This window comes from Rhinatrema bivittatum, chromosome 6, assembly GCF_901001135.1.
Source record: "Rhinatrema bivittatum chromosome 6, aRhiBiv1.1, whole genome shotgun sequence".
Lineage (NCBI taxonomy): Eukaryota > Metazoa > Chordata > Amphibia > Gymnophiona > Rhinatrematidae > Rhinatrema > Rhinatrema bivittatum.
This window is the reverse complement of record NC_042620.1, coordinates 130,972,864-131,000,288: the sequence shown is the minus strand read 5'-3', so window position 1 is coordinate 131,000,288 and position 27,425 is coordinate 130,972,864. Positions and strand designations below refer to the sequence as shown.

At 43.5% G+C, this 27,425-nt stretch overlaps 1 protein-coding gene across 7 annotated transcripts in view; it reads left to right on the top strand.

Moving 5' to 3' along the window:
• Positions 1 to 27,425, top strand: part of NCKAP1 (NCK associated protein 1) — a 349,694-nt gene that overhangs the window by 1,512 nt on the left and 320,757 nt on the right. The window contains exon 2 of one of the 7 annotated variants that reach the window (XM_029605946.1): positions 3,970 to 4,061. The exons of 4 other annotated variants lie outside the window; for them this stretch is intronic. Coding sequence is in view for 2 of the 3 variants with exons in the window: in XM_029605944.1 (XP_029461804.1) it covers positions 807 to 854 (48 nt within the window). In the remaining variant the exon portion in view is untranslated. Of the gene's footprint in view, position 1; positions 855 to 3,969; positions 4,062 to 27,425 lie in introns of those variants that run through there. 2 more of the 7 variants (XM_029605944.1, XM_029605945.1) reach the window with 2 other exon arrangements.

The window sequence follows — 27,425 nt, the reverse complement described above, 5'->3', positions numbered from 1 at the left end:
TCTGGTTTGAGACAGATTTCACCTATGTAAATGCATATGTTCCCCAGCCGTCTTATATTTATATTTGTTTTCTTGCAAAAGGTAAAAACTCTGTTCTGCTTGTCCTTAACATACAGCATCACTGTTATGTTTTATGATGGTTATACTTCAGTTTTGGCCATTTTTGTTGGGAGTGGAATGTAGATGTGAATGTCGCAACTAAATAATTGTACACTTAAGCAATGCCAGTGATTCCCTGAGGTAGCCCTTTTGGGCAAACCGCTCAGCGTTGGAACTTAAAAGTTGGAATTTCTAAGTGTACCAGCTAATTTTGCACATTGTTCAAAACAGATAGCAAGATTGCATAAAGACAATATGAAAATTGCTTTTTGCTTAAAATAAAACAGCTTGTGGGGGGGAGATTCCAAATGGTGACATAAGCTAGAAGCAGCTCAAGTGTGGAATTTGAATCTTTGATTCCTTACCTTTTTGAAGATGCCATCAGAGAGAGGGAAGGGTTAGAGTGTTTCCCTCTGACACCCCCCTCTCCCCCCCTCCCTGGTTAAGTGGTCTATCATGGAGTTTGCGTCGTCCTCTTCTATAGCATGGACATTGAGCCCCATTGGTGAAACAGAGAGAGGAGCCCTGTTTCACTCAGCTGCTGGACAGACTTTTACCATTGCACACTGCCCAGCAAGTTGGCGAGGTTTTGGCCTCTGTGCTCGGTGATAATCTCACTGTAGTTACCAAATGGAGGGGGCTGTCAGCACCATTCCTGGGTTACTCTAATTCTTCTTTCCTGCGTGAGGACATTATCGTGGAGGCTAATGGTGGAGCTCTTTTGGGCTTTCCTGGATCAGCAGCTCAAGAAGATGGTGAGTCAAGGGAGCAATTCATTCCTTTACTGATTTATCAAACCTGCGGTGGTGACACTCATCGTTTTATCAGACTAAGTCACTAATTTTTCCCAGTCCTGCATGGTTTATTCTTATAATGTGGAGGTTGTTTTTTAAAGATTGGATATGGTTGTACAAGACCAACATTTTTCAGGAACATGTAGGAAGATTCCAAAATATTGAGGATGCGAAAGAAGTTCAAAATGTGAATTTGGCTATAATTTGGGAGTGGGCTTTCCTAACCCAAAGAATGGTGAACATGGAAAAACCTACTTCGTCATCTAAATTTAAGATTGAGTAATTTCCCCATGGTCATTGGAGAACATCCTCTTAACTTTGAGGAAATATTTCCTTGAAGTTTTACAGGTACCATCTGAGCAGATGTGAATACAGTTTATTAAAATTTATGAATTGTCAAATTGTACAAGACTCTAGGCAATTTACAGTAAAAACATACACAATTGAGATAGTACAAAGACAAAATAAGTTAAAGTAAAACCACTTTAAAGGCAACTGATCATCATATCAGCTTTAAATTAATCGAGAAAGACACCGTAATCGTGCAAAGGCCAAATTAAAGAAATAGGTCTTAAGCCCGGCTCTGAAGGTCTTAGTATTCGTCTTGAGCCTCAACTTTGCGGGTAAGGAGTTCCAGAATTGTGGAGCTGTATTGGAGAAAGTTCTCTCTCGTCTCGTGAAGCTGTGACAATTTGTGTGATGGTACCTAAAGCAGCCCTCTATTTTGGATCTCAAATTACGGGTGGGATGACCATTACAGAGATTTTATACTTTTTTCTCCACTGGACTGCAAGCCAGTGCAAGTCAAAAAGAACTGGGAAAATATGGTTGAGTAAGCTCGTACCTGCGATCAGCCTTGCAGCTGCATTTTGCAAAAGCTCAAGTGCTTCAAGGCCACAGCTGAAAGACCCAAATAAACCAAGTTACAGTAGTTGAGGGAGGACAGCTTGAGCCTCTGAATGAAAGTCACCAGGATTGAGCAAAGGCTTTAGACTGCGAAGCATATACAGCTTAAGGAAGCCAGATCTAATGATCGCCTTAATTTGATGTTGGAAATGCAGTTTGGAATCAATCCAAAAGCCTAAACTTTTTACCTAACAGCTTTTTTGGAATCATTTAAATCAGAGATTATTGAGAGGGCCACATTAATTGTTTTCTTTATTCAAGATATAAGCTTAGTAATGAAAAAGTATTTCACACACATGAATGTGGATTTTTTAGTGTGCCCCATCAGGATTTATCTGGACTTTGCCAAAACTACTCAAGTAAGGAGGAAAGGGTTTTTTAGGGATGCATCAGGAGGTTTTAGCTTTTGTCCTTTCCTTTCTTCTCAGATATTCTTGCAAATGTGTTGTAAAGTTGAATTTAGATTTTTTTTTTTTTTTGCCTGAACAATTTAGGGAAATTTTGGATGCTAGAGTTGGGAATTAGACTCTCTAATTACCTGAAGTTTTGAGTGATAATTACTGTTCATTTTGAATACTGAAGTGGAGTAATGCTTATTTCCATTTCTTAATTTGAAATCTTCATATTTGTTTCTCCTCTCTTTACCTTTTCCTCTCCTAGGTTAATGAACTAAGTAATGAAAGGAAGTTTTTTTTCTTCCTATTTGTATTGGGTTTTTTTTTTTTCTCTCGAAGTTTGCTCTCATGATTTACTGTGCAAAGCTTTGTTCTTTTTTTTTAATTTGGAACATGTAATACATAAGTTGAAGAAAATAAAACAGTGGGATTGCACAAAGATAAAAATATATAACATTTTCCTGCACATGTTCACAAGTGGCACTGTTCATGCTATACACAGAGGTCTTTTTTTTATGACTAATGATTTTACAATTTAAAACCATTTCAAAAGCTGTATCGCTTTAGATTTCGCATCTGAAGTCATTTTTCCTCTGGAATTAATTTAAAACATTTGAACGCATGGGTGATTTAAATTTTTATGTTTTCACCTTGTGCTTTTGAATAATTGCTGGGTATTTTGGGGACACAGTAAGTAAATCCAGTGGTCTCTCTTGCCATTTGACATGCTTCAGTAATTTTAAAATTTAAATTGAAACTTGGCTAGTTTTTAGACTTTGAGAAACTAACTTTGTACTCCAGATGAAACACAAATTGATTTCCTTTTCCTAGCTTTTATATACAGGTTTTAGGTAGTTATCAAGTGTGTATTTGCTTTGGTTGACATGAATATGAGGAAATGGTACTTCGAGAACTAAGAAAATTATTTGCAAGAGGAAAGTTGTTAACATCATAAGTGGTAATGTGGCATTGTGGCCGGAAGAATTGTTGAGTGTATGGTTTTTGTAAGAGGAAGTATGACTCCTGAAAATGCTGGTACTCAAACCCTTTCTGTATAGATAAGAATCTCGCTTGACATCTTGGTCACTCAATTTTTATTTTGTGGAGAATAAACCCTGCCTTGTGAGCTCTAGCCAGTGTCATGTATGTTAGGTATAACGTTCTTTTCACTCCTTTTTTAAGATCATGTCAAGGATACAAAACAGTTTATAGTCACAGCTCAGCTTGTAAAAGATAGTGCATTGTTTTAATGACAGGTGGTTATATAAATGTAGGTTATGATATTGTTTTTAATTCTCTATTGCTTTTCAAAAACATTTACAAGACATACAATCTTGAGAAGCAAAAGAGCATAGTACAAATAATGAAGAAATAATAATATATAACATAGCCATTTAGTATTTATAACTAGCTCCATTAAGTCCACTATTCAGGATCCACCAGATGACAAAATAGGAAATTATCATACTAGTAACAAGAAAAAGGAAATGTTATAAAGCTAAGTGACTACAGATTCTAAGTTAAGGACAGATATCAACCTACTAATGGAGAGTCAGGAGGGGCAGTCTCAGCACCAACAGATTGAAGCAATGGTTTATCACATAGGAATGTGGAAAGTTGAAAAGGAACAAAAATTATATAACTTAAATCCTTATATTTTAACTATGCATTTACATAGAAATTTTAAGGTAAATGTTGCTCTATTTGCAAAACTCTCAAATGTATCAAGACAAACTGACGTCTTTTTTTCTTCTGGGTCTGACGGGAAACGACAGAATAGACTCTGACTTTCATTTGAAGAAATGGTTGCAATCGATGCTTAAAGAAAAGATGAAGGACCCATTCCTGATCTGTTTCAAAAACAAAGGTGATTACCATGGTGGCAGGTAGAGCTAGGACTGTATCTGATGAATCTAGTAGAGTAGAAATGTCCAAATTAGAAGATAAAATGTCCAAACCTTTTTTGTCCTGTTCTTGTCTTCTATATGGAGGCAAGTAGAAAATCTTAGAGGTAGGAGGAACGGCTTCATCGGGAATTTTAAAGTGTTCAACCAGATATTTCTTAAACATATCTTTAGCTCCCACCTGAGGGAGTTTAGGGAAGTTTATGAAGGGCAGATTTCTACTTCGAGTTATATTCTCTAAATTTTCAATCTTGAACTGTAAGGAAGAGTTTTCCTTAATCCAATATTCTTGAACATTAGCAACATTTTGAGAATCTTGCTGTACATTTACTATGTCTTCCTGAATTTTATTTTAAACTGTTCCAGTTTGGAAATTTTATTCTCTACCAGATTAATTCTTTGAATGATAGGATTCAACTGTTGAGAAATATAACTTCCTAAATTAGTTATAGCGTCCCAAATGTTTTCTAAGATAATATTTTGAGGTCTTACCAGAATTGGGACTTCAATCTCTCTCAAAGGAGTATGTAGGTTAACTTGAGAGAGTTCCTCCTGCATCTCAAACTCTCCAGTAGGAAGTCCGACCAAGCCCCCAACAGGGCCACCAATGGCACCACCCTCAGAGGTTCCAGCGTCTCCTGACCCCACTTCAGCAAGGGATTGCTCCAAGGCAACAGGAGCCCCGGCCAACAGGTGTTTGTGGTCTCTGATAGCAGCTGGGTATGCCAGAGGATCTCTGTCTATCAGGGAAAGAGATGTTAGAGAGTCCAGAAAGTGGGCAGCTAAAGCCTTTGCTGCCTCCATCTCCAAGGACGATTCACCTGATTTTCACATACGCAGGATGTGAGTGTCCATTGGTCCCGAAAGTGGGGATCCGGAGGAGCTGCGGGGTAAGCTCTTTCTCACAGGACAAGCAGGATGGCATTCCTCACATATGGGTGACATCCAGGATGGAGCCCAATCACGGAACATTTTTGTCAAAATTTTTAGAACTTTGACTGGCACCTAGGGGGCATGCCCAGCATGGCACTAACGCTGCATCCAGCAGGGGTCCCCCTTCAGTCTTTTTTTTTCTGCGCAGCAGTAGCCACACGGGTTAAGGAGCTCTCTTGAGATTCCTGACAGGAATTTTCCTCACGGAACTTCTTTAAAAATTTTCAAAAAACTTTTCACCCCATAGGGGTCCCCCTATCAATATCCATGTCCGCAGTCGAAAGGTAAGGCTTTACCATAGTTTGCGATCGATTCCCGTTGAGTTTCCCCTTTGGGGCCTACCGGTCATCAACCGCACCTCGGCTAAATTTTTGTTGGTCATGGCATCGGGTTTTCGTCTGTGCCCCAACTGTCCTCTGACAATGTCAATCACAGACCCGCATGGGGCTTGTGTATTATGTTTGGGGTCTGACCATGATATCCTAAATTGCACCAAATGTGCCCAAATGACGCCGAAGTGCTGTAAAGCCCACTCAGAAAAAATGGAGTTTTTTTCAGTCGAAACCTCCGACTCCGTCGACTTCGTCTGAGCCGGTACCATCGACCTCTCATCAGCAATGGTACGCTGCGGCTTCCCGACTGGTGTCGACGACTCCAAAGGTGCCGACTTCCTTCTCATCACCCTCAGGAGAAAGACCGAGCAGAACATCGAGAAAAGCGTCAACACCATCATCTGAAGGCTCAGCCCACTGATCCAAGCAAGGCCCTCGGCATCGGCGTTGGCAGAGCCACCGATAAACCCCATCCAGAAAAGGCCCCATCCTCTTCTGTGACCGGGTCACCGAGGCGTTCCCCCACCTTCAGTGGTGCCGGGAGTCACGACTCCACTTTCACCGGTGGGACCCTCCGGCTACGCCATTGCTGCCCTCCTACTCCGGAGCTGGGGTTCACACCCCAGGCTTCCACGAGGAATTGGATCAGAGGATATTGGTAAAGCACTGCAGGGCTTCCAGCCTCCATTGATGCCGATACCAGTGCCCGTGCCGGTCACAGATTCGATTCCCATGGCGCTCGCACAGCTTTTGGGAAGACTGGATGCGTTGATTGGTGCCCTTTCTCCGGTGGATCAGAGGACACCAGTATGTCCACTACCTTCCACTCTACCTTTGTCATCGGAAGATGAAGAAACACCAATATCCATACCGCCATCTGGGATTTTGCCACCAACTCGTCCATCAATGTCGCAGGTTGCTCCGGTGCCATCTTCGATGCCTCAGCCTGGTCCTTCAGGATTAACACCATTGCTCCCCTCTGAAGATCCTATGGGAGCTGGTGATTATCCTTATGATCCTTGGATCGATGATACTTCCCAAGATACAGATGATCTACCTTCAGAGCCCTCTCCCCCTGATGAAAGAAGGCATTTTCCACCAGAGGCTTTGTCCTTTATTAATTTCATCAAAGAAATGTCTGAGACAATTCCTTTTCAACTTCAGACGGAAGAGGACTCTGGAAGTCTTCCAGTTTCTTGTTGCCCCTAAGGAAATCGTCTATTCCTATTCATGAAATCCTTATTGATCTACTAAAGAGGAATTGGGAGCACCCAGGTTCGGTTCCACCTGTCAACCGTAAGACATGCCACCTATCTCGTGCAATCGGCTCCTGGATTTCAAAAATCACAACTAGATAATCATTCTGTGGTTGTGGAATCAGCCCAGAAGAAGGCACGGCGTTCCAAACCTCATACCTCCAGGGAAGGAACAGAAATCCGTGGATGCATTTGGCAGGCGGGTCTTCCATGGCTCAATTCTTATTTCTCACATTGCCTCCTACCAGTTATACATGACCCAGTATAACAGAGACCTGTTTAAGAAGATCCAGGATTTCTCTGAATCTTTACCTGAACAATTTCAGGACCAACTTAATGTTCTGGCTCAAAAAGTCCTAGATGCTGGCAAGCATGAGGTCCGCGCTGCGGACAACATATTTGACACTGCCTCTCGGGTGTCAGCAGTGGAGATTAGTGCAAGAAGGTGGGCCTGGTTGAAGACCTCAGACCAGAGGTACAGGACAGGTTGGGAGACCTGCCTTGTGCTGGTGATAATCTCTTCGGGGATAAAATCCAGGAGACTGTGGCACAGCTAAAGGACCACCATGAAACGCTGCATCAACTTCTTCTGTGCCTGCTGAGTTCTCGTCCACCTCTAAGAGGACATTTAGGTGAGGCTCTGAGTGGCCGGCCTACAAGCCAAGAAGATACTATTCTCAGTCTTCCCAAGGTCGCCCTTCTAGACCTTACCAAAAAGGTCAGTCCAGGCAATCCCAGCCTCAGAAAGCCCAGCCAGCTCCTCAGCCGGGACCAGTGTCAGGATTTTGACTCCTTCCTGGAGAGCATATGCCAACCTCCCTTCCATCCGTACCGGTCGGCGGTCGGTTGTGCCACTTCACCAACATTTGGCACACGATCACCACAGATCAGTGGGTGGTAGCGGTTGTCACTCAAGGTTACCGCCTCAACTTCCTGACTGTACCGGAGGAATCCCCACCTCTTCTAGAGCAGGAGGTCTCTACTCTCCTCGAATCCCGGGCAATAGAACCAGTGCCCCTCTCCCAACAGGGCCAGGGGTTCTATTCCCGGTATTTCCTAATACCAAAAAAGTCAGGACCTTCGCGCCTTAAACAAGTATCTACAAAGGGAGAAGTTTAAGATGGTAACCTTGGGTTCTCTACTTCCCCCTTCTGCAAAGAGATTTGGCTTTGCTATCTAGATCTCCAAGATGCATACACACATGTCTCCATTACACAGTCTCATTGCAAATTCCTGCGATTCCTGGTCGGCCCTCGTCACTTTCAGTACCGTGTACTACCATTCGGCCTAGCATCTGGTCCGCGAGTCTTTACCAAGTGTCTCGTGGTGGTCACAGCCTTCCTCAAGAGTCAAGGTGTCCATGTCTACCCTTATCTCAACGATTGGTTGATAGGGCTCCGATCAACAAGCTGCATGGGCGTCCTTGCGTCTTACTCTCCATAACCTGATCTCCCTAGGGTTCCTGGTCAATTATCCCAGACCCTATCCTTTATAGGGACTGACCTAAACACTATACAGGCAAAAGCCTTCCTACCTCAGGATCGGGCTTTCACCCTGACCTCTCTGGCGCATCACTTACAGACTCAAGAATGTTCAACTGCTCGTCCCTTCCTTATACTTTTGGGTCACATGGTGTCCTCGGTGCATGTCACTCCGATGGCCCGCCTCGCCATGAGAGTAATGTAGTGGACCTTAAAATCCCAGTGGGTTCAAGCTTGTCAGCCATTGTCCAGCATTGTCCAAGTTACCACACAGCTCCTCCAGTCGCTAGCCTGGTGGATGCAACATTCCAATTTGCTTCTGGGTCTTCCATTTCAGGCTCCAGAACCTCACAAATTACCTTGACAACAGACGCCTCCAACCTAGGGTGGGGGTGCTCATGTTGACGGCCTGCAGACTCAGGGAACCTGGTCTCCAGAGGAAGCCAAACATCAGATAAACTTCCTGGAGCTTCGGGCGATCAGATATGGCCTCAGTTTTTCAGGATTGCCTCTCTAACAAGGCCATTCTGATTCAAACTACAATCAGGTGGCAATGTGGTACATCAACAAGCAAGGGGAAACGGGCTCCTACCTTCTGTGTCAGGAAGCTGCACAGATATGGGCGTGGACCCTTTCCCACTCGATGTGCCTCAGAGCTACCTACTTGCCGGGAGTGGACAATGTGTTGGCGGACAAGTTGAGTCGCACGTTTCATCCGCAGGAGTGGTCTCTCAACCCCACGGTAGCGGACGCAATATTCCAGTGTTGGGGTTACCCTCATATAGACCTCTTTGCATCAGTCCACAACTGCAAAGCAGAAAACTTCTGCTCTCTAACTCGCAGCTGCCACTCGCAACTGAGGGACTCTTTCTCCCTCTCGTGGGCCAACGGTCTCCTTAATGTGTACCCTCCACTTCCACTCAAATCAAAGACTCTTGTGAAGCTACGAAAGGACAAGGGCTTAATGATTGATAGCCCCTCACTGGCCACACCAGGTGTGGTTTCCAATCCTCAGTATGCCGGCACATTCCTCTAGGGAAGGATCCCCTTCTGATAACTCAGAACGACTGGAATCTGTGCCACCCCAACCTCCAGGCCGTATCTCTGACTGCCTGGATGTTGAAAGGTTAATTCTCCAACCACTTAACCTTTCAGAATCGGTGTCCCGAGTCCTGGTGGCTTCACGAAAGCCTTCCACGAGAAGGTCTTACTGCTCTAAATGGAAGAGGTTTACGGTCTGGTGCACTTCCATGTCCATAGACCCCTTCACTTGTTCCACTGCAAAGTTTCTGGACTATCTCTGGCACCTGTCAGTCAGGCCTGAAAACTTCCTCTATCAGGGTGCATATCAGCGTGGTAGCTGCATTCCATAAGGGCGTGGGAGATGTCTCTATTTCAACACAACCCTTAGTATCACACTTCATGAGAGTTTTGCTCCACTTAAAACCTCCACTGCGCCCTCCGGCCCCTGCTTGGGACCTTAACTTGGTTTTGGGACGGCTCATGAAACCTCCGTTTTGAGCCTCTCCACTCCTGTGATCTCCGCTATCTCACCTGGAAGGTAGATTTTCTTCTCGCTATCACATCCGCTTGCAGAGTTAGTGAGTTGCAGGCATTAGTTACTTTCCTGCCTTACACTAAGCTTCTGCATGACAGGGTAGTGCTCCGCACTCACCCTAAATGTTTACCAAAGGAAGTCTCAGAATTTCATATCAATCAATCCATCATCCTACCTACCTTCTTTCCCAGGCCCCATTCAAGCCCAGGAGAACAGGCTCTGCATTCCTTGGACTGCAAGCATGCTCTAGCATTCTATCTGGAATGCACATCAGCCCACAGGAAATCCACTCAATTGCTTCTCTCGTTAGATATCATCAAACTGGGTAAACCGGTGGGAAAGCAAACCCCTCTCCTCCTGGTTGGCGGACTGTATCTCCTTCTGCTACGAGCAAGCAGGCATTCCCCTACAAGATTGTGTGAAAGCACACACTATCAGGGCCATGGCAACATCAGTAGTGCACCTGCGTTTGGTGCTGCTTGTTGACTTTTGTAAAGCTGCTACCTGGAGCTCCCTCCATACCTTTGCAGCTCATTGTTGCTTAGATAAGGCTGACAAACAAGATTCCATCTTTGGCCAGTCTGTTCTGCGCAACCTATTTTCAGTTTAACTTCCCAACATCCTTCCACCGACCCATCCAGGGTTCAGGATGCCCTTCTAACCAAATTCCAACCCTGTTGTTGTGCCTGTTGCACGTCTTGGGTGCATTGCTCGGGCATCCTCAGTTCGGTACTCGCCCATATGTGAGGACTACCATCCTGCTTGTCCTGTGAGAAAGCAGAGTTGCTTACCTGTACCAGGTGTTCTCACAGCACAGCAGGATGCCCGCCACCCCGCGGAGTTGGGTTCATTTACGTTTTCTTATTTTATTTTTCGCATGTACTTTTTACTATAAGACGAGTCTGAAGGGGGTCCCCTGCTGGATGCAGGGTTAGTGCCATGCTGGGCATGCCCAGTAGGTGCCAGTCAATGTTCTAGAAACTGACAAAAGTGTTCCGTAATTGGGCTCCATCCTGTGATGTCACCCATATGTGAGGACTAACATCCTGCTGTCCTGTGAGAACACCTGTTACAGGTAAGCAACTCTGCTTTCCTTCGCCCGCTAGCTGAATGTGGTATTACAACAGGAAATAAAGTTCAAAGGTAGAAACAAGACTGAACCGAATTCACGCCGTCAGCTCAGCCGGCGCCATCTTGGGTGGATCGTAGGTTATGATTCTTAATGTGGAACTGCCTAAGTTGCTGGTTATTCTGAAATTATCCTGTGTCCAACAAATGTCAGGAATTTTTCTGTTCGTTGTGCATTAGGATTCCTATGATTAACAGTGCCCCTGTTAAGAAGAAATTGGAATCCTTAATACTATACATGTAAACTGTTTTATGTTTAATGCATTTCCTCTTTTTTGTTCTATATTAATTTTTGAGCCAGATGCATCTCTCCGCCACTTCCGCAAAGTCCATGTCCTTCTCCACCCATCACATAGGCTATAACAGCTGACCATCTCAACTTGTTTAGACACTTGTGGAAAAAAATTGTCTATGCAGGATTATGCACTAAGCTGAAGGGTTTCAGTTGGTCCATATTTTATTTTGGTAATGTGAGAAAGGAGGGGAAATCCATTTTCTAGGACAGTCTTTGCTATTAAGTGTAAAGTCATGTAGCTTATATATATTTTAGTACATTTTAAGTAGTAAACTACTACAACACAACAATCCTTTGTGTGCTGCTTCAAGCAGAGAGAAATGTACTTAAGATATTGCAGTGGGATTTTACATAGTATTTAGGGTCTACCTCACTGAGGTGCTTTTCCATTCTGTGTCTATGGGGAGAAAGTTTAGTAGATCGGGTCCTTAGCTTTGCGCCTCAGAAAACTAGATTTTTGATTGTTATATAAGATACAGAAACTAAACAAAAAACTGAAATTTCTGTAAAAGTTCATTTTCATGGACACATTTTTCTGCCTTATTTTGTATGGTGGTAGCCTCTCTTGTTAGAATGCTGCATGTGAAGATACTAGTTCTTAGAATCACCATGCAACCCTTTTCTTCCATGGGCCTTAAGGATGTTCCTTGATGTGATAGATATTTTTCTCACATATCTGGGACAGTATGGCATGGTGATCCTCTTGGATATGGATATTTAGCATTTGCTGCTGCGTTCAATTACAATGGCAGTAATTTTGACCCAAGTTTTGATAGGAGCACTGCTAGTAAATTTGATGAATTAAACAGCATTGTTCAGGATCCTCCTTGTCATTTTGTGTTTAATTCCTGTGCAGGTTTTTGTGTGTGATGATTTTGAAAGTGCCCCCCCCCCCCCCCCCACAAAATGACAAGGAGGATCCTGAACGATGCTGTCTAATTCATCAAATTTACTAGCAGTGCTCCCATCAAAACTTGGGTCAAAATTAGTGTCCTACCTGGCTGTGTTCATCATTCTGAATCATCAGTTCTTGTTATGTATTCTGTTTGGGGTATTTATGGATTAGGCCAGTGGTTCTCAACAGGTGTGACAGGACATACTGGTGTGTTGCAAGGTCCAGGGAGGTGTGTTGCAGGGCCAGTAGGAGGCTATCGTTTCTTATCAGCCTGATTTGGGAGTTGGTTGACTTCTCCTTTTATCAAGCCTGACAAGAGGTTCCTCTTGCTTTTTCTCTCTTACAGCCTACTGGAAGACTGTTTCTTCCTTTTCCAGACCAGACATCACCAACTCCTGCTCTTCTGGGCCTGGAAGAGATGCTACTGATGCAGCAGCATTACTTGTGGGGGTTGGGAATCCTGGGCAGGAAGAGAGGGAGTGTGTAGATTGTTGAGCAGTAAGGGGTGGGAAGAGGGAATTGGGGGTAGCTGGGCAGGCAGGGGGAAGAGAAAGTCAAGCAGTATAGAGAGGGAGCACAGGGAAGAGGATGGGGTGTGTGATTTCAGGGATGTCTTTTGGGGGGGGGGGTGATTGAAAGGGAGTAATTGGGAGGAGTGAAAGATGATAGGAGCATGGGGGAGAATGTTGGGGTGCAAGAGCCATACTATGTCAGTTTTGGGAATGTGCATGTCTTCTAGCTTTGTATTTCTAGCTCTTCAGTTATGCCCTGCATGCAGAATGGCTTTTTGGAGTTTACATTCTAGTTATTTTATCTCCGCATTTATAATTATGGCCTTTTATTTTTTTTATTTGGTGAAGGTCTGGTCTATGTGTGTGACTGTGATGAGGTATTTTACTAGCATGTAGGTATTTGTATCAGTCTTATTGTGTTTTCTCAATAGGACACGCATTGGTGGTGCACTGCTGCCTTTTCAGTGGTAGGGCTATTGCTGTTTGAGTTTTCAGAGTTAGTGCTGCTATACTATAACAGATTTGCTACACATGTTGAATTTTTGTTTTTATTGTTTTATAATGTCTGGTAGTATAGGCAGTGTTTTGTTTTTTTTGCTGTTACGGAGTTGACACCAGAATCAGAATACCTCTTTTGTATGGTGAGCTGAACCAGTTTTACTCTACCCCAATTGTTTGGGTTCCTGTGGATACAGAGTATATGTTTACATTTAGCCCCATGATGATTGTGTTCAGTGTGTCATACACGTGAGCATCATCTATCAGTTGTATCCTGACAGAAGAAAGGTTGAGAACTACTGGATTAGTCTATAGAGCTGGCTTGGATTGGATTATTCAGGGTGCTGCTTTGCTGGCCTTACAAGTACCCCATGGAGCCATCGCTTTCATACATTTGAGGCATAAACCAGGAAGGCTATACTCATAGAATTTCTTTTTTTTTAATTTTATTAATGGTATGGCTTTAATAAATGGTACATCTATGCAAAAAAAAAAAAAATAGAAAAGGAAGCCTAAAAATCAAGAGGATGATCTATGCACTGAAACAAACAAATTAGAATTTGGATCAATCAAATTAATCCTGTTGCTTTAAAGTACTTCCAGATAGATATATAGATATATTTTTTTGTAATTCATATTTTATTAGGCTGAAAACTGTAACAGGATAATAATCAACATAGTTCAATCCACTATAAACTTTTATCAAATTAATAAGTCTCCATCTGGATGCAACATATTAGAAGAAAATCCCACACCACACAGTCACAATAGCTATATCCACCTGCCAAAGTATTTCCCCTATTAGTTCTCCCTATAAACATGAGAGAACAATCTAAACATTCAGTACATCTTATAAACACCCTCCTTGTTCCCCAATATCCACCCTTCCACTAACCCCTCTATCCCTTATTCTAGCTGTGCTGACCTTTACACTTCCATTGCAAATAAGGTTTCCATATTTTCCCAAACTTATCCAATCTATCATTTTACATAGCTGTGAGTTGCCCCATGTACTGAACTCTCTTTATTCTGGAGCGAATAGCCAAGGACGGCAGCTCAGGTCTTCTCCACCAATAAGCAATCTCGCACCTAACCGCTGTTACGTTTTGTGTAATCAAACGCTTCTGAGGCTCGGTGCCCAACCCTATGGAAATACTTAACGGACACATTTTAGGGTCTTTAGGAACTGAGAACCCCAGCACTTCCCTTTATAAGATACATTACTCTGTCCCATAACCTAGCCACCTCGGGACAAGTCCACCATAAATGGAAGAAAGTATTTCTGGCCCCACTTCCCTTCCAAAATTTGTCATTGACATTTTGTATAGCTGAGCTGGAGTCAGATCCCATCTATACATGAGTTTATACCCATTTTCTTTTATTTGGGCTGAGACTGAACTTCGCCCAGCAGCCACATAGCACTGATCCCATTCCCCCTCTTCAAGGTCTTCCCCCAGGTTGTCCTCTCAGGCTAGTTGATACGCCACCTTCCCTCTCATTTCCTCATTCAGCAACGCATACATCCGGGATATAGGCCTTTTAAACTTGCAGAAATTTACAAAAAGTGTTTTCCCTTTTTTTCAACTCCCAATGAAACTTCTCTGAATAAAAATAATGAACCAATTTATTGTAGGAGAGTTTGTCCTTCTGGGTCAAGGGATATGATTGCTGCAAAATGTGAAAGGGAATCAGCCCTTGTCCATCCCTGTTTTGCTCCAGTCTGGTTATTCTCTTCCCTCTTCACCCTCTTTATTTCTTTCCACTCCATCCCTGGCCCAAAATGTTTATTAAACAAAAAAAAGTGTGTTGAAAAACTTACATATCCCCTGTTAGCCTAACTCTCCACTTCCTCTAACACCAACCAGGAGAAAGGTGTCACCCCTGTCGTCGGTGGCTTCCCTTTTTGCCATAACCTCACCTCCAATGGGGGTTTTCCTGCTACTGCTTGGGCAATAGTGATCAATGATCTCTGCTCCTTTTGTGCATGACAAGCAATCAAGCCCCCCCCCCCCCCCCCCCCGATTTATATTTTATTGTTACTGTAAATCCTGGAAGCATTTAGGAAAGGAAGCTCTGAATTGGAAACATCTTTTAACAAATTGGTGCACTTTAATATTTTGTGAATGGTGCTGTGATATTAAAAATGTATTACACACTCCACTGGTGGTGGCCAGTTACATAAAAACATTCACAGTCTAAAAGCAAACATAAAAATGAGGATGATATCAGCGGGTCAATGTGAATAGAACAAAGTTTGGAGAGTTTAAGCCATAGACTCTCCCTTTTCTGATAATTCGAATGCCTGTCTGAACAAGTATGCTTTCAGCTGTTCTTTGAGACTTGTGGCGTAGATTGTAGCATAGTTGAGCTGTGAATGTGTTCTAAAGTGTAGGACCTGGAACAGAAAAGGACCTTTCCTGAGCCTCTGCCAAATAGACTAGTCTGGTGTCCCTCTTCTCTGTTTCATCTCCAAAGAAGAGGTATTGGTGTCTGAAAGGTCCTCCAAGCATTATGAATGGAAATAAATGGTTGGGCTGCTGTGTTGATTAGCAAATCCCCATTCAACTATCTGTGCACTGTTAACACCCTGAGTGGACTTGGGAAGAAGAATGCTGTAGGCCAGCATGGGGAAATGGCTATAAGAAAAGGTATACAGTAGGCCTTTTATTCCAGAAATATGTGAAAAAAAGAAATAGACTCTAAAAGAGTCAGGATTAGAAAAAGGAACTTGGCTCTAGTCCTTGTTGTGCACTATTAAAATTTAACTGATCATTCCAAATAAATAAGAAATAAACCATGACAAGTGAAGAGTAAGTGAGATGAGGCAGACATCTGATGCACTAAATTTTCGTTGTCAGTTTTGCTGACTATTTCAGTTGGAAGCATCTAGTGACCTTGCATAATATAGTTTAGGCTTTTGTTTAACCATATGAACAAATATCCTGAGAGAAAATATTTGGAATAAAGGTAAATAAAAAATATATAAAGGGATACCTTTTTATTGGACTAACACTACATTTCTTGACTAGTTTTCAAGAGCTAATACTGTCTTCCTTATGTAGGGAACCATTAGTCACCCAGTAGATGGGCCTAGATCCCTGCCCTAAGTATTTCCAGCATAATGGGAGAAACCATTCCATTGCAGACTTCGCCTTGAGGCTGGCTGTGAATGGTAGCTCCTTAGTCCACTTTGGGTGGGGGGCTTAGTAAATATCCTTTTGAGTTGGCTCTTGGGAGTGAAGTTACTGTTTTGCAGTGTTCTTAATTTGAGTTAGGCCTGCCAGGTCTAATGGGTCCTTTTGTGAGGAGAAGCTTCTGCAGTGCACCCCTTGCCTGTCAGGAACTGTCTCCAGTTTTCAGTGATGTTTTGAGTTTATTTCTTCCTGGGTGAGACCCTAGTTAATTCTGTTGAGAGACAAGCCCCAAATCCAGAAGCCAGGAGTGAGAAGACCTGTGTTTTTCTTCCTGCCAGTGTTAGGGACTGCAGTGACTTATCACCTCAAAGCACTTTGAAAGTATTTCCCTGTTTGGTTTGTGAGGAGGTTTAGTACCTCAATTCCTCACGTGGAAGCTGTAACATAATAGACTGTTTTTTAAAGTAGACCTTTCCTTCAGAGAGGTTACTGAAGGAGAAGTTAGGAGAGAATAGACAAGATTATTGGAGACTCTCAACAGGATGTTCACTTTTGGGACACAGGCTGGGAAAGGAGAAAACTCAGTGGAGCTCAGGTACTGTTGTGATAAGGGGATTTCCCAGGACAAGTGGAGTTTTTGCTTATCCGCTCACTTCCTGAGAGATAAGGCATAGCCAAGGATCTTTTACTGAGGACGCATACACAGAAGAAGGAAGAAGAATCCAACTTGTAAATACCCAGAGCACAGTTATAACATAGTTACTTAATTGATTGGACATTGATTTCATTTGAAGAATCATCAGTAAATTTATTTTGAACATCCACAACTGTGTCCAGCCTGTCTGTTCCCTGCAGCACAGCTTCACAGTAAGAAAACGAGAGTGCCAGTGAGAGATACACACCTACAGGAAAATCCACACCCCTGCCTGGGCCATAAAAAGGTCTGCCTTCACCCCTACAGAAAAGAACCCATACCTTGGACAAATAATTAGGGACAAGGGTTAGTGAGGACAACCCCTTTGAAACTGCTAAAATCAAGAAAAAAAGGGTTACACTTAGGTCAGAATAAAATGAGCAAACGTTTAAAATTAGAAATGCAGTAATTGATCAAGATCTTTTTTTGTCCTCCTCTGTCTTGGATTGCAAGCTTAAACCTCAGCCATCTTCCAAGTACTTCTCATCTGGTAGGGGTTTAATAGATCCCAGTCTGAGATCTGATTTAAAGCAATCACTTATTACTAGTGCAGATGGTGTGTAGAAATTGGGTGTGGAATGAATGAGGAAGAGATATGAGAAAAGTAAAAGTAGAGAAAATGTCTATGGCATCAATTAACATGTTCCCAAAATTTTGTAGATATATTATCTCTAATAGGGCATTTTTGGCTTATTTGTTGTATATGGAATACGTTCTCACAGTGTTTTTGCTGCTGGTTAAGTACCTATGATGACAGTTTGCTGCTTTCAATAGTGTTTTGCTAACAAAATCACAAATTGTACAATAAAAATAAAATTACTGTTCCAAACTGGACTGACTTAGTCAAGTAATTCACTCTCCAGCCTCACTGGCATAAGAGAGCAAAACACAGGAAAGCCTGGCTAGTACCTGGTTGGGGGGTAGCTGCAGAAGGCAGTGGCAAATCTCTGTAGTACTCAACCAAGACAGTCACAGGCACCCACTGGGGTGTAATTGCCTAACCCTAGTCGCCCAGAAATGGATAGAAAGAATAGGAAAAACACACATTTATGTAACTAGTATGCCGTATAATGACTAGAACATTTGTCCATCACTTGATGCATTACTGCGATACTTATCCTGACATTCTTAAAATAAAGCAAAAAAGTAATCATTTAGCCTCCCATAGACAATGGTCTAAAAGATCTTGAATCGAGTTTAACCCCACCCGTCATCCTTGCATTTCCGTTTGGACAAGATTTAGGGAATCCCAGTCCAAGCTCAGATCAAGGAATAAATAGCCCATAATCTATTTTGTTTCCCAGGTTTTGCCTCCAGGGAGTGTGTGAGTCTCTCCAAAGTTGATGTCCTTCATCTGACTAGAGGAGTGGACTAACTGAGGTTCTGATTTTCAGTAAACACAGTATACACTTTTTTTTTTTTTTTTTTTTTTTTTAAACAGTTCATTTGTTTAAAATCTGTTCTAGATGAAATTCTAATTACAGAGACTTATGGAGCTCTAAGTATTCAAGACAACATAATTTTATTTATTTAAAAACTTTTTTATACAGCATTCGTAGGACACATCATGTCGGTTTACAAATAACTGGGAAAGGAAATTACAATGAACAGGGGAGGGGTTAACTGGGTGATATACAAAGAAGAGGAGAGGAGAGTCAAACAGGCAGCATTATAAGAACCAATATACAAGGTTAATTGGCATGTGCACTTGAGATATTTAGTATATGAAACTTATTTACAGTAGGACAGGGGCAGGTGCACGTAAGAATGATTAAGGGGGGGGGGGTAGGGAGGGAGGGGAGGTGGGGGTGGTGGGAACCGGGTACAAACGGTGATAGTTTCCAGGGCGAAGTTGATGGTGGTGTGGGGGAGAGGAGAGTCAAACAGGCAGCGTTATAATAAGAACCAATATACAAGGTTAATTGGCATGTGCACTTGAGATATTAGTATATGAAACTTATTTACAGTAGGACAGGGGCAGGTGCACGTAAGAATGATTAAGGGGGGGGGGTAGGGGAGGGAGGGGAGGTGGGGGTGGTGGGAACCGGGTACAAACGGTGATAGTTTCCAGGGCGAAGTTGATGGTGGTGTGGGGGAGAGGAGAGTCAAACAGGCAGCGTTACGAAAAGAACCAATATACAAGGTTAATTGGCATGTGCACTTGAGATATTTGGTATATGAAACTTATTTACAGTAGGATTTATTTACAGTAGGATTTACAGTAATTTCCCTTAATATCCCATAATGGCCATCTGATTAAAAACTGGTGGTGATAAAGTTTTCTCACTGATTTATGCCTAAAATGTTTCAAGGTGGGAAGTTGGCACCTGATTTATAAAGGTTGTGCTGGGGGGAGGAGGTTCACAAATCAGATCCCGAGTGGCCTCCTGGTGGGAATGGGAATTTGGATTTGATTACTCTCCTTTCCAAACCTGAGCTCAAGGCATGTTACAGTATTTCCAAGTCCTCATAGGCTTTACTATATAAGGGTCTAATTTATTAGGCTTTTATTTCCCCATAGGCACAGAATGTGGAGGGGGGGGGGGGGGGAGCTTTAGTAAATCAGATTGTCCTTGAGGCAGTGGAGGACGAAGTGACTTGCACAAGGTCAAAAGGAGCATCAGAGGGAATAGTGGCATTTGAACCCTAGCTTTCCTGGTTCTCAGCCCACTGCTCTAACCACTTGGTTACTCTCACTAAATCATGCTATCTTGATTATGCTTCCCCCTGTATCTCTTATTCTCATGGGGTTTAGCCAATGTGAACTGTGACATTAGACAGCAACTTTTGTAAGTGTGCTTGAAAGATATTAGAAAAAAATGTTTTTTGAGTTGGCAAGCTAATATTGCAGTATGCTAACAGTTCTTTTAATTCAAATGCTCCATGCAGAGCTGTTCACATTTTTTAACTCTTTCTGTAGTATAGGGATATGCAGCCCTTGAGAGAGAATGGGGAGGGTATTTTGTTTTCACCATTCGGCTTTTTTGAAGACAATTTTTTATCTTCATTTCCATTTTTCCTAAATGAGAAACATCTGCTTAAGAGGAAGGAAGAGAGAAAGGAAGGATGAGTAACTAGTTTGATTTATTCAGCAAGAGGAAAGTATCTATTTAAATTGACATTTTAATTCTCAAATTGTGTAATGGTTAAAAGCATTTGAATTGTTTGCATGAGCCAAATCTTGCTTTTTCCCATCGATAGCAGGGCTGAATTAGCCATGCTGTATGGGAAGCGCCGCGATCCCGGGTAGGCGGAGTTTCTCTTAGTTAATCACAGAGTTTTGAACTCTGTGCGTCTGCGCGGTCGTCTTCCCGCGTGGTTCTCTCACCTCTTCAGTTTTTTTTCCGCGAGCCGTTCGCACGAGGGGTTTTTTCTCTTAGTGCATTTTTCCTCTGACTGGATATTTCTCGACTATTTTTTTGTGTTTTTTTTTTCTCAAGATTTCACATCTCAGATGGCTCTGAAGCCACCTGGATTCAAATATTGTCAATGTGGCAAAATTATGTCCATCACGGATGGACATAATTATTGCTACATTTGCCTAGGCCCCGATTACGATCAAAAATCGTGCCGGGACTGTGGCAGGATGTCGCCGAGGGCCCAGCGGCACCAGGCCGCGAAGATGGAAAGGCTCCGCATTGGATCTTCGGTTCCACCATCCTCCATCCATTCCTCGCTGGGACCGGCGAAATCGGGTAAGATACACCCGAAGAGGGTGTCCTTGCTGGGACCAGCAGGACGTGATCAACCCGAAAAACGATTAAGGCCAGGGTCTCTCACACCTTCAGAACCTCGTCCAAAAGCCGGGGATCCGGCAGGTGAGCCACGGCACAAAGTACCGGAGCGTACTTTTTCAAAAACTGCGCCGTCTGCGTCGAAATCGCATCATGACGCTTCAAGAACGAGGCACGGATACGGTGCATCACAGTCATAAAGCATCATAGACGCGTTATTCGAGGCACGGAACAGCTTTGACGCACGGAGCTACGGCGCACGGAGAAGATACAGCACTAAGCCCATTCCACAACGCACCTATGGAGCATATATTGATTAGGGATGCTCCAACAACATATGGTGCCAAAACAATGCATTTACAAGTCACCAAGTGTATCAGACAAGCAATCAACAGAAAGTCTTCAAAAATCAAGAGTTCATAAAAAATGTCGTCAACTTCTGAAATTGATATTAAGGCCTCTCAACATCAGGATCTTCTCCTAGTGGTAGCTCCTTGGTGAGTCTCTCATCACTTTCCAGAGAGAAGAGACGTTCTCCTTCATTGCAAATACCATTAACACCTTCACTGGTTATACCTCCTCAAAGTCACCCTAAGGGACAGGTACTAAAAGATATTTTGCTTGCGGCTATTCCTACACGAATCCCAAAGCAAAAGATTCACATTCCTCCACAAGGTACTCTGGCTGCATCAACTATGACGAAAATCAACTATGATGAAAAATCTCAGATATTCTCTCCTCTTTTTTTCCAAGAATTGGAAAAAACAAAGGAATTACCACCACAGCGTTCTCCAGAAGATTCTCCTGAACCGCCTACAGGGTTAGAACCTCTAAACCAGCAAAAGACAATACCCCAACTCAACCCATCAGCCCAGGTTCTCCGGAATCGGTTTACTCTGAAACTTCCTCAACAGGTATGCCATCTGACCCTCAGGAAGGCTTACCGGAACCATATTCTCCTCCGGACCTGATTTATTCGAAATTTGAGAAAGTAGGCAGTCTGAGATAGGGGTGACATCATCGGAATGGATGGCTGACTAAATTGGAGCTCCCACTCCATCCTATCCCCTATTGAGTTAAATCTCCACCATCCGCTTTCATGACCCAGTGATCCTGGATCTATCTTGGGACAGTAAGTCCCTGATGTCGATTCGCAGAAAATCGGAGGATTTTAAAAAGTTTCTCTTACCGGAGGCGAGAACCACCTGAAGCGCAAGGCCCCTCGCAATGGCAGCGCTTGAAGAGGCAGACAGCAGCGGGTGAATGCTCAGAGGGACTCGCCGGCGATCGACTATGACTACCGACCCGTCAAGCAGAATGAAGCACCTGGTTCGCTGAATTACGGCAGGATTTAATCGCACACAAAACTGAAATTATGTCATCCATAGAAGAAGTAAAAGAAGAAATGGCAGAAAAATGGCCGCCGCCTCTTTGAAATTGAAAACCCGAACAGACGCTTTCACTGAAGATATTAAAACGGCAAGAGGGGGATCGTATTAAAATTCAGCAAGAAACTGTCTGCCTTAACTGATAAGTTAGACCTTGAGAACAGGTCCAGAGACAAAAATTTGCACTTCCGGGGTATCCCCGAATCTACAGAGTTTCAGGACTGTAAGGCAGTGGTGACTAAAATCAGCGCCATGTTGCTTGCAATAGCAGAGGATTCCGAGGCTTCTGCCATCCGAATAGACAGAGCACATCAGGCTTTGGGAAACCGGCAAGGTAACCGTCCCAGGGACATTATAGCCCGTTATCATGATTTCTCTGTAAAAGACAAAATATCCACAGTGGCCCGAAAGCAAATGGTATGGTCCTGGGAAGGACAGGATATTATGATTTACACAGACCTGGCTCCAATTACCATCCGCAAGCGCCAGGATTTGAAACCCATCACTGAAGCACTGAGAAAAGCAAATATTCGTTATCGATGGCTTTTCCCATTTGGGTGGGTTTTTTCCCTCAAGGCAACATTCCCAAAATAACATTGCAGGAAGGAGCAGCCGTAATGAAAAAACTGCTGGCTATGCCGGATTTGAAGCTACCTACAAATTGAGCAAACATCTAATGACGTGAGGATTATCCACGGTGGCAAAGGGTTAATAACGGTGGCAAGAGACTGCGGCACAACCATGAAGAATGGGGCTTCGGTGACATAAGCCACTTAAAACTGCTTATATTCAATCTCACTACTCGGAAATATTGTTTTCCAGGGATCATATTCACATTAACAACGGATCCACCTTGGATGGACGTACTAAGCAGCGTGAATGGACTTTCATGTTGGGTAAAGTTTTTTTCCCTATACTGGAGATTCAAATTAAGATACTGGTTTAAAATGTATGGTGGGGGGGGAGGGAAGAGGTGTTGGAGGCTGGGATGACTAACTTCTCTCCTGACATAGCATACAGGTTGCAGGATGTGGGCCTGTCTGCTAGAAACCTAGAACTAGTAGGGGCTGCCCTACGAGGTTCACAGAAATCAAAAAGGCTAGGTGGATACTGTCAAGGGGTTTGGGAAACTTTTCTTAAAATATATACCCGGGTGCTAGTAATGGTTCTAGGAGGCATGAGGAGGAACGGATGGAGAAGTGGGGTGGGAGTATCCTTTATCAATACACATACATTCAGGGTCTTAAAACTTTTCTATGGCTGAATTTACAAATACTGTCCCTTAATGTTAAGGGACTTAATTCCTATAGAAAACGGCAACTACTATTTACTGAATTGAAACAGCACATGGCCATTGCCTATACAAGAATCCCATCTTAAATGCAGAATCGAGCACACCATGAAAGCAGCATTGTTCCCTCACCAATATTGGGCAGAGAGCACTAAATCTCATAAATACACTGGGGGTGGGGATTCTTATTCATAAAGATATTATATATGAACAGGAGACACATATCTCGGACCCAGAGGGTAGATATGTATTACTTACTATTGTAATGAGAGGTGCAAAATATACCTTTTTAAATGTTTATGCACCCAATTGCAGCCAAGGGTCTTTTTTGGAGAAACTGGAAAAAGTGTTAGAACTGCATTCTTCCGGCTGTCTGATAATAGGGAGAGATTTCAACTTGACAATAAACCCTCGCCTTGATAACTCTAAAGGCTGTGGGACGTCCCTTAGCAAAGAAAGGAAGCTACTTAAAGCTCTCTGCGCGAGTCAAGACCTCCTTGATACTTGGCGAGTATATAACCCCACTTCGTATTATTCCTGAGCGCACAAATCCTATTCACACATTGATTTATTAATGGTAGATAAGTCAATTATAAACAATGTCCTCAAACCGTATGTAGATTCTATAGCTTGGTCTGACCATGCCCCAATAGATATCACGCTACAAGTTTTGAATTACGATAAAGGCACCCAATATTGAAACTCAATGAAAGTTTAATTGAAGATGAGACTTTTCCTTGGCACTCAAGGAGGAGATACAGGAATATCTCAAGTTTAATTACACGGGAGATGTCTCTCCGATGACCCTCTGGGATTGTTTGAAGTCAGTGCTCAGGGGTAAAACTAATTGCGGAGGGCGACCCACGTTAAGCGGGCCAAGAGAAGCTGATAAAAAGACCATCTTGGCAAGGATCAAACAATTGGCAGCCTCTCATAAAAGCACGGGGTCTGCAAGTACCCTACAAAAACTAGAACAATGCAGGAAACAATTGGAAGCTTTAGAAGCAGCAGTAATAGCCCATCACCTTGAATTATTAAAACAAACTCACTATGAGGGAGGTAATAAGGCTGGTAGATAATTAGCTCGTAAACTTAAGGTACAATGTTCTCTTACTACTATAGTTAAAATTAAAGATGAGCAGGGTAACGTTTAAATGACGAATAGTGAAATTAGACAGCGCTTTCTACGCTTTTACAAGGATCTTTATGCTTCAGATAGCACTATAAACCCCGAACAGATCAAGGAATATTTACTTAATGCCTACCTCCCCCTGATATCCCACTCTCAACAGGACATGTTATGTTCAATATATTTTATTGAGGAAGTGATCCATAGTAAAACGATATACAGTTATCCAAGAACAAGGTAACAACCAAAACTACAACAATGCAAAGTACAAGCAACAACACATCTCTGGTGCTTCCTTGTCTAGTCCCTTACGGGATCACTATCCAGTTTTATCCTTATGAGAGGCATATCCCAACCAAGCATCGTGGTATCCGGGAACCCTTATTCTTCCCCCTCCCTATCCACAAACCCAACCGCTCAGGGTCCGTTCAAACATGACAGTTTAAATTGTTGAGTACCAGACTCCTAGCCCGGTGAGGCAAACTTTGGATATAAGCTTCCCAAGTCTGAGAAATTTCCGGCGAGCCACCGCGGACGATCGAGACGCCAAATTCTCGAACTGGCATCAGACGATGAAGAGTATCCTCCATGTCCAAAAGGAGGGCCCCCGTCTGCTCTTTCCAATGAAGAAGGATGATTTTCTTCCTGACGAGGCCAGCTTTTTTCAACAAAGTCCGAGATCCCAGGCTAGGAACCAAATGTTGTGTTACACAATGAAATAACCACAGATATGGAGAGAGAGGGGTAAACGCACCCCAAACAGCCCTGTGAAATATGTCCCTAGTCGTTGCCAAAACTTTTGAGCGTTCGGGCAAGACCAGAAGACATGCGCTAGCGTGCCCCTCTCCTCCCCACAACGCAGGCATTGAGCAGTGGCCGTTAAGCCAGATTTAAATGCAATAAGAGGAGAGATATAAGCACTATGTAAAAATTTTAAATGCATCTCACGGAGGTACATATTGCTTGTAACCGGGAAAACCCCCTTCACACTCCCCGCAAAAATGCGAGCTGTCATTCCAAACCCTCCATCCTTGTTCCAACGATCTACCGAGATGGTATAGGACTCCACGGAGGTTCTCCGGGCTAACCCCCTGTAGTACATGGATAGAGAGGGTTCCTTAGGAGCATCGAATTGAAAGAACCCATTGAGCGCCTTGAAGGTCGCCAAACACTGGTCCGGCGGCCCCAAAGATTTGACATAATGATGCAATTGTAAGTAGCCAAAACAATGTTGATTGGGGATCCCATACAGCTCCTGCAGTGTCGCAAAAGACATAAAGTGCCCCTCCTCATCAAACACATGTCCCAAATACTCTACCCCCCTGGTCTGCCACTTAAGAAACGGGACAGTAGTTGAGCCAGGTGAAAAATCGGGGTTACCCCGCAGTGCGGTGAGATATTCACATTGTTGAGGTATCCCTAGCATTTTAGTGAGATACGCCCAAGTCTTCCGTATAGGAAGTATCAAGGGATGTCGAGCCAACAAAGGTGGTAGTTTATTTCCACAGCTCATCACACATGACTTAAAGCCAAGGGTCTGGTGAAGGTCCTTTCCGCCAAAAGATTGACAAAGGGAGATTTCCCAACCAACCACCCACGGATTAAACGCAGATTCGCCGCCATTCCATAGTGTTGGAGGCGAGGCACCCCCATCCCCCCCACCGCCCAAGGCTGCTTCAACCAACCCAAGGAAATTCGGGCTTTACCCCCTTTCCAAATAAAGTGACGTAGTAGCTGGTCCACGCGACGAAGGTCCTTGGATAACAGCAACAGAGGGTAGTTCTGTAGAACATACAGCCACTTAGGTAGTATTACCATTTTAAATAGAGCGGTTCTCCCACCCAAGGAAAGTGGTAGATGACGCCAGGCGGCCAACCTCTCCTGCGTAAGCTGTAGAAGGGGGAGAATATTGAGCGAATAAATATTATCTAAATTAGGAGTGAGATGAATGCCCAGATATTTAATGGATCCCTTGGCCCACTGCAAAGGAAAGGTGCCCTGCCAACGTTCCTGAAGGGAATTCGGGAAAGCCAACGCCTCAGATTTATTCCAATTAATACGCATACCGGACATCGCCGAGTATTGGCCATATACAGCTAGCGTAGTTTCCAATGAACGAGCGGGGAAGTGAGAAATAACAGGATATCGTCCGCGTAGGCCGCATATTTGAACAGCTCCCTTTGTTTCCCTTCCAAAAAACTGCAGCCCTCGGATACCAGGATGGGCTTGTATAGCCAGGAGAAAGGGCTCCAAGGTAAGTAAGAAAAGGAGAGGTGAGAGCGGGCAACCCCTGCCTCTTTCCCCTGCCCACCTTAAAGGGTTCAGTCAACCCCCCATTCACTTGGAGACAAGCTACCAGGTTGTTGTAAATAAGTTCACCACCACCGCCTGGTAGAAGAACCCACTAAACCCCATTAATGTTAAAATATGATACATGAAACCCCCATTCCACCCCGGTCGAAGGCCTTCTCAGCATCAAGACTAATTACTAAGTAAGGCTCAGCCACCCGGGTACAAAGCGTCATCGCCGTAACCACCTGCCGAATGTTCTCAAGGAGTACCTCTGTTTAACAAAACCCACCTATCCGGCTGTATGAGCGAAGGCAGCACATTCGCTAGGCGCTCTGCCAGCACTTTAGTCAGTATTTTGTGATCTACATTTAGTAGAGAGATGGGGCCGATAGGATTCTGGGAGCAAGGGGTCTTTACCCGGCTTCGGGATCAAGGTAACATACGCTTGATTACCTCCAATTGGAAAGGTACCCTGAGCGATGAGAGCATTATATACCTTAGGCAACAGGCCCGACAATGATTCCCCCAGGCAGTGATAAAACTCAGCACTGTATCCATCGGGACCAGGAGATTTCAATTTGTGCATGGACCTAATGACTTGGGAAACTTCCTCCCCTGAAATAGGGGCATTAAGATAGCGACTAAACTCTAATGTCAGCGCAGGAAGTTGAATCGCGTCCCCGAACTCCTCCCACTTAGAGCTGTCCCATCCCTCCGATTTATACAATGTGGAATAGTATGTATGAAATACCCGACGAATACTGTCAGTATCTGTCA